This window comes from Convolutriloba macropyga, chromosome 11 (genome assembly GCF_964194025.1).
Source record: "Convolutriloba macropyga chromosome 11, txConMacr16.3, whole genome shotgun sequence".
NCBI lineage: Eukaryota > Metazoa > Xenacoelomorpha > Acoela > Convolutidae > Convolutriloba > Convolutriloba macropyga.
This window is the reverse complement of record NC_134478.1, coordinates 54,422,878-54,434,626: the sequence shown is the minus strand read 5'-3', so window position 1 is coordinate 54,434,626 and position 11,749 is coordinate 54,422,878. Positions and strand designations below refer to the sequence as shown.

General features: G+C 32.9%; 1 protein-coding gene across 1 annotated transcript in view; it reads left to right on the top strand.

The window, feature by feature from the left end:
* Positions 1–2,927: 2,927 nt before the first annotated feature.
* The window catches only part of LOC142349830 (uncharacterized), a 48,719-nt gene continuing 39,897 nt past the window's right edge, over positions 2,928–11,749 (top strand). Inside the window, exon 1 of the mRNA XM_075401632.1 lies at positions 2,928–3,305. Within this exon, the coding sequence (XP_075257747.1) occupies positions 3,069–3,305 (237 nt within the window). The 5' untranslated portion in view covers positions 2,928–3,068. The remainder of the gene's footprint in view (positions 3,306–11,749) is intronic.

Below are 11,749 nucleotides of genomic sequence, written 5' to 3'. Positions count from 1 at the left end.
TACTGATACCAAAATAAATCAACATTGTCGAGGAGAAATTTCTATCTGCATTATTGCTGCGTCATATACAATTGGTGATTAATTTTTTGCCATAATCGTTTATGGCCCCTCCCTCCCCCGCCGCCAATGCTCATTAAAACCACTCGGCTGCCAATTACATGTTATTTATATAGCGGCTCATAGGAGTGAAAATACACTTGAATTTTCAGGGTTTCAGGCCAACAAATTTTAAAAGCCATCAAATTTTAAGCTCAAATTGACAAGAGTTGGGTACTTCTTTTTTATGCTGTGTGTCGGATGACGTCTCATTTTTTTAAACTTTACCTTACTTTTTTGTAACTGCATCTGATTTTCTGAAATCAATTTGCAAAATGAGTGAATTGTGGTTCTCATTCAATTTCGTTTAAGAGAAGCTTTTTACTTCGTACTTCCAAAATAAATGTAACACTCTAATGCCCTTACTTTCAATCGATATCTAGAGAATTGTTTTAGAATAGCTATGTTAAATTAATTGACAGATACGAAGTTCACGGTCCGTTTAGGAAATCTGAGAAAATAAAACTCATCTTTTTTCTATTTTTTATTTTCCATATGAGTTTTATTTTCTCAGATTTCCTAAATGGACCGTGAACTTCGTATCTGTCAATTAATTTAACATAGCTATTCTAAAACAATTTTACATTTGCTAGTCTTCAGATAGGCTTAAAAAATAGTTGTTTTTTGTTGTTTCTGTTGTTGATTATTCTTAATAAAACTGAGAACAGAACTTAGTGTTCGAGATATTAAAATGTTGAATCAATTGACAAAAACAATGTGTCCCAGTATGATAAACGTGATATGAAGGGAACTGAAGGGTAGAGAAAACTTTAACCTAATCTTATGTTTCGGTAATTTTTTTTGTTGCTTTGAAAAACAAAAAAATTAACCCTGAGAGCCAGAATCGACTTCTGTTTGATTGAAACCGTACAAAATTGGCCAAATATATAACGTTTTTTTATTGTTCTCGAACGAAGTTTGAAGGAATAATTGTAAACGTTTTGGTCTTTTTTATGCAAAATTTTTTTTTGTTTGATCCTGACTTTTCGAGTGACTTTTGCGGCCTTGACTTTTTACATTTGATCATTCTATGTTCTCTTTCATTCAACATTTCAAGCTGATGGACTCAATTGATGGCAGTTACTACTAGAAGTCAAATGAACAGCGACAATATTTTTATCATATTTTTTCCACTTCAAATTTTTAGTGTCTATAGAGGTATATAACAACCTCTAATGACGTCACTTGACGCCTTCCTTAGTGAATTTAGTTACCCTCTATTCTCTCCCCTAACTGATACAGGCTGCAATAGATTTGCGCTCGCACTAGTCGTTCGTGAACAACTTTTCCCACATTAATCGGTTATGTTAAAATTTTTGGTGAGCATGTAGCGTTTAACATTGACGAGACAATAAATAGCGCTCTTAATTTTAAAACAGTATTTATTTTTCGTTTTGAGTCAAAACTGACGCATGGCAGAGGTCAGTTTCGAAGATGAGTTCTTGAATTAAGTTTAGAAATCTTGTTACGATGGCTGAAAGAAATGAATATTTTTCATTTGCTGTTTACTACACAATAACTAAGTATGACTTTACTATCAGCTCTTATTTTGTTATTTTCTTAAATTAGTTCTTAAGTTGGTGTAGTTTTACAGAGATACGCGAAGATGGCGGCCAAAGTTGTCTTAATTTTGACTAGAGCATTATAAAAATTAACTAAGTTTGTACATCATTCAAACTTACTGGCTTATAGGTCGAGTATACAAATTATATTTTAAGTGCTATCGGTCTTCAAATGTATTACCACCGAGATAGGCTGGGGAGGGGAGGACGGTGCGATGTTTTTTTTTCTTTTTGATCTGTAATACTGGGGTTCAGTTAGAAAATTATTATTAGATAGATTTCAATATACTCACTTCGTAATACACATTGGTTTCACTTTTCTTAATGTTTCTTTTAACTGATTATTTTATTTTGTTTCTTTTATTGCAGAAGCCATTCCAATTTATAATAGTTTGCCTTCTAATAATAGACTGAAAACAACATCGAAAGCTTCCTTAAAAAAAGAACTGAAAGAATGGTTTTGGAAAGAATTTTTGAAGGACCCAAAAGTAACTGATATGAAAGATGACATTGAGAGCATTAGATTTTAATTTTTATCTTTAATCTTCATGATGTACATATAAAATTGTGAGAACATTTTATGCTCGCATTTCAGGCCATTTTTACTGACGTAAGGTCAATTTTTTTAAGTAGTTTAATTATTTTGTAATTTTACATGTTATATTCTTAACTTTACATTGCCTCTTTTACCATTTGCATTTTATTCTTATGTGTATCAGAGGAAAGTAACAATGTTCTTTTTTATGTTTTTTAGCTGACAGTGTTTTAAAGCAACAATATTATGCAATTATTTAAGTCTGTAAGCTAATTTTGTCCGTTTTTTTAACAAAAAGATTTAGCCGAAAATGTTGTGCCGTTTAGTAAATTATCTGCATCTGAAATGCATAATTTTGTGACAATTTTTTGAAGTTCAATTTAACGTTTTTATTTAAAAATTTTCCAGATAAAAAAGGTTTGAATAGCTCGTGATTTTGTGTTTGCGTGTAATGGCATCTTAAGTGGGCGTGATTTGGCTCTAAGTTGTTATAATGACTCTTTAAAACAAAAACCACATGGTTGTTGTTGCTTCAATTGATTTAAATAGAATCAAGAAAATATTCAAAACAGCTTTTCAGAGTTTATGTTTTGAATGATGATAAAATTCTTGATGAATTATCTTCATGCATTTCTGAAGTGGTTACTGATACCGGTGTTGTTTTTTTTAAAACAAACAAACTTTCTTCATAATTAAGATAAATAATGACAGAATAATTACGTTCTCAAAGCTAATTATTCATACTTTAGGTCACTCTGAAATGTTTGGTAAGATAAAAACAAACAAACTTGTCCATTTGAAGCGTCTTATTTTAGTAAATCAGTTTCTAAAATCAGTTGAAGTTTCTAAAATCAGTTGAACAATTCTGATGAAAAATGTGTAAAAAAATCCTCCAGCAATCGAAGCTATGTTTTTTGCTGTTTTTGTTTTTGGTGGTCGGGTTACAAATTCGAAATTGCTGCGGCGTTGAGACTATAGTGGCAACCCCTGACTCGTCATGTTCGAGTTCTCCCATTCAACTGGACTATACTTTCAAAGTTGGCCATGTCTATTTTGACCAGGTTTCGCCGTGCACTGACGGGTATATTGTTCTAGGATCATCTGTGCCTGAGGTACGTTTCTGAATTCGACTTTTTAAAATTTTTAGACTGAACTTTTCAACGTAAGCTTCAAAAAATCAAGTTTATTTTATGTTTCAGCTGTGAAGTTGGAATGTTAGTACCTCTCAAAGAATTAATCCCTGCTTTAAATTTTTATTTCTTGATATATATTCTCAGTTCACTTACATAGTGATTATCATTTATATGTCTATCAGAATATGTAATTTGTAGCAAGTAGAAGCATGAATATGTACGATGAATATATCTCAAGTACTTAGCAAAATGTTTTTCTGAATCCTGGTGGTTGAAAAGAGTTGATTATTTGAGTTAGATCTTGGAGCACAAAAGGGATTTTGTCCACAGTACAGTATAATAATCTTGTTTAAAACAACACTTTATAACTCGATCAATTATCTCATTCAAACATTTTTGGGATTATATTAACATACGCAAGAATAGAAACGAGCGTTACAGAAAAAACGCGTTAAAGAAAAATTATACCATCTATCTCGCCGTATTATATGGAGATATAGATGGTATATTTTCCTGTAACGCGTTTTTAACTAGATTATCCACCAACCGTGCAATGTCATACCTATCAGACCTCCTGACTGTAAATAAAAAGCGTTTTGCATATTAAATAAAAACTAGTTGAAAATTGAATATTTTTACATTCAACACTTATTTATCTTGGAGCAATATGGGTTGAATTAAAAGACAATAATTAGCTGCGAAAATGTGGAAATAAAAAAGAATTTAGTGCCTTCCCAAATCGATCAACGATTAAAAACAATATTGCGATTTCTGATAGCCTTTGCCGCTGCTCCACACGTATAACTGAAAACACTTCAGGAAACCTCTGCCATAAATTGGGCAGAATTTGACAACAGACTACTGACAAAAAAGGCATTGCTGTTTCACAAATACGAGGAGCAAGCCATAAAAATGCATCATTTTTGTTTACATTTGACGGGCAATGCTCTTCTTTTTTATCTATAATTTGCAGAAAAAATGGACTTGAATACCTTTTTGATAGAGACGAAACACATATACACAGAAGCCAAGAAATTTTAAAACTGTGAACCTGGTTGAAAATCAAAAAATTGCGGAACAATGAACATCTTGATCAGTTCCTCACAGGTTTTCAACTACTAATGAACAAGTGAATTGTATAAAATTTGTGAAGTCGTGTGGAACAAACATAAGAAATTCTTAATAACGGAAACATAAGGAAATGAATGACAAACCTCGTTATCAGTGCTGACGTATCAACCTTTATGCTGTAGACCAGTCAGACCCCGAATGTATTTACAGCATCCAAAGTACTCAAATTGCAAGACCAAATTCTGCCAGCCTCTTTCATTTCAATTGCGGAAAGGAATTCGGGTATAATTAATAGCCGCCTCATCTTCTCAGCCGGCTATTATAGCGCTCCTATTTTTTTACAATTCAAAGAATTTGAATTGTATTGGGGCGCTGTCTTTTAACGACTCGAAGAGGAGTATTGGAGAAGTCCTTTTTTTAATCAATTTTATTGGAGTGAATTTTGAAGCGGGAAATGAAACTCGTGAAAAAATTTGGAGTGATTTGGTTGCTGAACAAAAGTGAAGAGCGGAGCGAAAAAAGAGTGGTTTTTTGTTCATACCGCTGTTTTTGAGAGAGCGAGAAATTGATGTGTGAAAAAATTTTCTCTGAGCGAGCGAAATTTTTTTGTTCACGTGTGGCTTTTAAAAGCAGTTTTTTTTTGCAATTTTTCTTGCTTGTGAGGTTTGATTATGATATTGTATTGGATTTGGGCTCGTTCTGATAGGAATTGAAGGTTTCAAGTAGTTAATTTGAGTTTTATGCAAATTTGGATGTTTTTGATCAGTTTTGCTGATTTTTCGACGAAATTTATTGTATTTTCGCCTTTTGTTTTGTTTTACTGCTTTAAGTGCAATTTGCATAGAAGCTCGTTATTCAAAGATCATCGGGGATACAAATCCATTACAATTTTGTTGTTATAAAACATTTTTTCTGAGGAAAAATGGCAGAAAAATTAGGAATTTTTTAACCACTTTTTTAAATTTTTGGCTTTTTTCGTTTTTTTTTTCAATGGTAGACAATTTTTTTAGCTTGCTATGACTTGCCCGTTTTTTCCCGAGCATTTCATTGCTCTATTTGCTCAAAGTAACTTTATTTGGCTTTATTTTTTCTTGTAAAATTTAAAAATTACCTTACTTTTTCTCGTTTTTTATTTGTTCAATTTGGTTTTAAATCTCGTTTCTGTTCTTCCTCAACCTTTGATAGCATTTGGCGAGTTTTCTAGTGGAAGTCAGTTGTTGTAGCTCTTTTGGATGTCTCTCATTTTGATTGATATTAGTTTAGAGTTGTTTTTGTTAAAGAAAATCGAGTAAATCAGAGCAAATTTTCGCCACTTTTTGTCTTTTTTCTAAGTTTATTGCCTATTTCTTCCAATTTAATGTTTTTGTTGGTAACTTTTTCTCAATAAAGAGCATTTTTGTAGGTTTCGATGCTATGAATTTGCACTTGAAGGCTTAGCAGGGCAGTTTTCATTTAAACAAATTATACAAATCTCTAATTCGTTAAAGAGTTTTTCTTAGTCTTTTTTATAGTTTGTTGTATAACGTTTCTCTGCAATTACTAGGTGGGCGATTGATCTAGCCAAATATATAAATAATTGATTTCTATGAGTTATGGATGGGAAGCTGCATGTTATCTTTTTGTAGAGAATTTTGTTTGGATTTTTAGAGAATACTATTTTTTGATTTGGTCCTTTGTCAAGTTTTGAGTTCTCCAGTCTTTTCTTTGTGAATTGCTTACACTGTCTGTCGATTGATAATATGCTGTTGATGCATCTGATTAGTGAGAATAGTCAGATTTCTACTTCGAGTCGTTTCCGGAATTCTTCCGGCTATGGTTTTTTTAAGATCTGTTCACACATTTTCATGATTTTTGAAGTCAAATTGGAGTAGTGATTTTGGTCACGCCAAAACAGGAAATGGAGCGAAAAAGCGAGTGGTTTTGCGGCGTGAATTTTTTTCGCTCTAATTTTAAAGTAGAGTGAGAAAATGGTGTTTGAGCAAAAATTCGGTTTCTCGGTAGTGGTTTTTTGTTCACATGCGGCAATTTCACTCTGATTTTTACTGTTTTTTCGATTTTTTGGATCCGATTTTTTTCTAAATGGTTTTCCCAATCCATTCAAAGCTCATTCTAGGCCTAGTTTTTTGTGTGAATTAAAATTTTTTTCTCGTTAGTGGTTTTTTTGCTCACATGCGGCATTTTCACATTGATTTTCTGTTTTTTTTCTCTTATTTTTTATCAGACTTTTTAAAAATGGTTTTCTCAATTCACTCTTAGTCCATTCTAGGTCTGGTTTTTCTGTTTAGTCAATGAAAATTCTTTGAATTATACGTCAGGATTTGTCCTGCTATGTTTTTTTTTAAGATCTGTTCACACATTTTCATGATTTTTGAAGTCAAACTGGAGTAGTGATTTTGGTCACGCCGAAACAGGAAGTGGAGCGAAAAAGCGAGTGGTTCTTCGGCGTGAAATTTTTTCGTTCTAAATTTAAAGTAGAGTGAGAGAACGGTGTTTGAACAAAAATTCGCTTTCTCGCTATTGGTTTTTTGTTCACTTGCGGCAATTTCACTTTGATTTTTACATTTTTTTTTCGATTTTTTGGATCGGATTTTTCTCTAAATGGTTTTCCCAATCCATTCATAGTCCGTTCTTGGTCTAATTTTCTGTTTTGTCAATGAAAATTCTTTGAATTGTACGTCAGGACTTGTCCTGCTATGTTTTTTTTACTTCGTCGAATAAAAAAATTTTTCGCTTTACCTCATTTTGCCGCTTTTTCAACATTTTGCGTGATATCTTTTTGACTTCTCCAGACTAGTTTCTCTCTTCTCTCATTCTGCTAAAAGTGATTTTGAACATCAGTTGCTCAGCAAAGCAATTCAAAATGAACAGAGTCAGTATAAAAAATTGAAGTCAGAAGTAGAAACGGGATAAACCCATAAAGCCCATTTTTAGATGCCCGGTACTTGAACTTTGTTCTCATAAGTTTTAGTTACTATGTATACTGCTTATTGGTATTGATACTAGACCCTGTAGCCTCTCACTGAGAGACAGAAGTATGTTCAACTACAAAATGCCATCAATATAAATCGGACTTAAAAAACTGTTTTTGTACAAAAATCTTTTTTCAATATCGTTTATTCTTTCAATCCCAATCATGCTTATTGGAATCAACGGCGGCTATTTTCCGGCAATCTGCCGGGTATGTTTACATTGGCGAAAATAAGCATTGAATTATGCTGCTTCTAACAACGCTAATAAACTGACATTTATTGATGTAAAGCGCCCAAAATAATTGCCGTTTGAACTAATTTTTTCTGAGCGAGAGAAGTTTTTTGACCATGCGCTGCGTTTAGTGAATGACTTTTTGAATTTGAAAAATTGTTTTTGACTGAATGGCGCATATAAATAGCCGTTTTTTGTCTAAGTGACCTTTTTTTGATAATAATTTGTTTTTTTTTGCAGGAATAATTTTTATTCGATGCTATATTGAATTGTAAACATCGGAAATTGATGCCACAGTGTTTTACTGAGCCTGAAATTGCGTTTCAAGTTCAAAATTGACACATTTCTTGATTTTTTAGTTAATTTTTGGCTTTTTTCTATTAATTTCTTCATTTTTGGATCTTTCAGCCCACTTTTTGTCAAAAAAAAATTAATATGGCAACTCTCCTTTGATAATTCATATACTCAACGCCTCTTTCTACCTCGATGTAATTTTGTTTTATAAAATTTTACAGATGCTAATCCGAGTTTGGTAGTATTTTTTCCAATTTTCGTTTGTATTTTGGTTTTAATTACTAGAAATAGTCTTTTTGTGCAACATGAGGGATTTTAATTGCGTTTCAATAAAAATTCAATCAGTTCTTGGCGTTAAGTCTTTGAAAAACAGTTTAAATTATTTTCTTAAATGCGGTCGCAAAAGTTTTTTGACCATTTTTTGCACAATTTTTCAATGTTCCGTAAGTTTGAATTCTGTTTTTTCTTTTTTCTCTGTTCAGGAGGATGGATCATTGCAATGTCATGGCACCTACATTTATATTCGTTTTACTGAATTTTTCAAATTTCTGGAAAATTGAATTTCAGCTTTTTATTAGATTTTCGTCATTTCTTTGTTTTGCAATTGATTTCTTTCTCCTTATAAGGCAGTACTGAGAGTCTGCTAGACAGGCTTTTCAAAAAATTCCATTGAAGGTATTTTTTGCAATTTTCTTCCGGCCTTGGTGTTGTTATAAAACGACTTTTTGCCTTTGAATTTTATTCTGTTGTTTTGTCTTTTCCAGATTAATTCAGTTTTTGAATAAGTAAGGAATCATGTTCTCGAGCATATATACAACTAGGAAGAAGTATGTATTTTTCTGTTTTAATTGAAGTGATTAGAAATCTTATCGTATTGGTTCTTTCTTTTTTGAAAAATTAACTTAGTTTCTAAGATCATTAAATCTTTTTGCTATTGTAGCTTTCGCGATCTTTTTGAGATTAGAATCATGATTTGGTTAAGGGCAATTCATAGCCCTGTCAGCTTTTTCAGCCTATCAGTGTTTTGACGATCTTAATTATTTCGGACTTTTTCAACGTTTTCAATAAAAATCTTTGCTGCATTTTGTTTCTCTTGGTGACCGTGGTTAAAGTTCCACCAAATTTTAGATCAGACCTGGGGAGGTTTTGAGTTAATGGTTTAAAAAAAGGCAACGGCTTCAGTTGCAAATACGGTTTTGGTGTGAAGTTTTGACGCTCCGAGTCGCTTCTGGAATTCTTCCGGCCGTGTTTTTTTATATCGTCGTCGCGAATTTTTTTACGACCATATGACGTCACAATCACTTCAAATCTGCTTTTTATTCATTCGTTCATGCCATTTCAACTGAAGTGCATGTGTGACGTCATTTTTCGCTCTTAGTGGATCGAGTTTTTTGTTCATTCGCGTGATTAAATTTTTGGTCACAATTGACTTACCACCATTCTCAAAAAACATCCTCACATTGAAATTGACTTTTATTTACTTTAATTCATAGAGATAAGGTTAAATGGGTGTGTGTCACTCTAAATGAAGGTTATTTGAATGCAGCTAATAGAGGCAGCAAAAACGAATTCAGATTTTTAAACAAAATATAACATATTGGCCTTCAATGAAAAGACTAACTTTTTTGTCCTGTCTTTTTTATTTTTTGAGACTGCAGATCTACAAAGCTATTGAGGCTATTTTCTGGCAGTCTGCCAGCTTTGTTTTAATACAACTAGCCAGAAAAGAAATAGGTGTCTCAAAATTCACAACAAAGATTTAAATTGCTCGGCTGATAATGGTTTCCTCAAATTGCTTTTGACGAAAGAAGTGCAAGCGGTAAAGATTTTTGTTATTTAGGTACAAAGACGATATCACACTTAAAATGCCATTAATGACAGCTTTTCATACAATAACTCAACATCTCGGATGCAGAGAGTATTTAATCAGTCTCAAATATAAATTGGCGGTCCAAATTGACCGATTTTTCCCAGAATAATTGAAATATCTCTTTCAATTTAGCCTAATTGTTGATAAACTTGTTAAATAGTTCCAGAAATAATTCCAAGATAATGACTGCTGAGATATCACTGAAAGGTGGAAGCGATGACATCTTTCAGAGACACAGAGGTTTTGAGCCAACTCCCCTGAAGCAACAGGGAGCAAAGCGTCCAGCGCCGAATTCTTCAAGTGAAAGTGAAAATTCTGAAAATATCAAAAAGACAATTGAAGACGCTGTCCAAAATGCCTTGAAAATTGCAGTTGCTCAAATTGTAACATCGGTTAAAACAGTTATTCAAGTAACAGTGATTGCAGCAGTGACAAACTTGAGAAATGACGTCATGAAATCCATTCAAAGTGAAGATGATCAACTTGTAAAAAATTCCGACAATATTTCAATTTGCGAAGCCAAATTACTCGAAAATTACAACAGGAGAGACATTTTGAAGATCAATGGAGTGAATGAGTCGGGGCCCGGTCAACATGAGGAAGGTTCAGAAACCATTCGTAAAGTCCTCGGTGTTGCAGAAATGATCGGTGTTGATGTAAAAGAAAGTGATATATCGATTGCTTATGGGCTGCCTGCCAGGGGTCAAACAAGACCAATAATAGTTAAGTTGAACTTAAGGTGAACTTAAAACGTAAGAAACGCGGATTAAAGGATGCACAGGATTCCGGAAACGTTAGATTCATCGAGGATGTCAGCAAAGCAAGAGCGAATGTTATGGGAATGATACGCGCGATTGATAGAGAGACACACGTTTGGTCTAAAGAAGGAGCCATGTGTTGTTATGAAAGAGCAAATGACGATATTTGTTTTAAATTTTTTAGTTTTCCTGATGGTGCTCTCAGTCTTGACTACAGCGTATTTGATCGGAAATAACAACAACTCTACTTCATTATAATATTCGCCTCTATTAGTATAAGCAAAACTTGTAAGATTAACGTTATGCATTTAAATATAAGGTCTTTTAAACCTCACTTAGAACAATCGGAAGCTCTAATACTTAGTTATGAGTCCACCCAGATATTTTATGCTTAAATGAGATCAGTTTAAGAAGTCAAAGAAGCAATTCTATTGGAATAAGTTCAAATCATGCATGGGAGACTGAAGACGAACGTATAAACTTCTTAACGAGATTAATGGAACAAATAAATATAAGATAGAGATACCTCTTCTGGTAGTTTGCCCTTAGTCAAGTACTGACCAACATATTGAAATAGCCGAAGCGAAGCATGTAATCATCATTTTATCAGCTTTGCCAAACTGATTAATGAGTCTTTTTCGTCAGTAAAAGTTTCTTCTGCCTGATACAGATAAATCAATCTACCTTTTAGTGTTACTGAGACAGAAGTTAGAGATATAATTACTATTTTGTCTCATAAATCATCTGCTGGAGATGACTTAATGAGCAAATGTGTTATTAAAGCTCCGAGAGATGCTATCGTGCGGATTTTGTCACATATATTTAATCGTTCATTTGAAGAAGGCATTTTTCCCGATCGACTAAAGAGCGCAAAAGTTATTCATCTTTATGAAGAAGAATCAAAAATTGATATAAAAAACTATCGAACTATCTTGCTTTCAACTGTCTGGAGGAGAGTATATGAGCGAGTGATGTACAATCGAATGTACAATTATCTTAAACTATTCTCGCTTTTATACGAAAAGCAGTTCCGTTTCCGATCTAATCTTAGTACAGTTGATGCGTTGTTGAAACTGACAGCGATAATACGGATATCGAGTGGAATAACGATCAATTGTTTTCCTTGATTTAACAAAATTTTTGACAACCTAAAACTTGATATTTTTTAAAAAAAAATTTGAGAAGTTTGGTACTAGAGGAAATTGCGTAGGTAGTTGAAATCATATCTG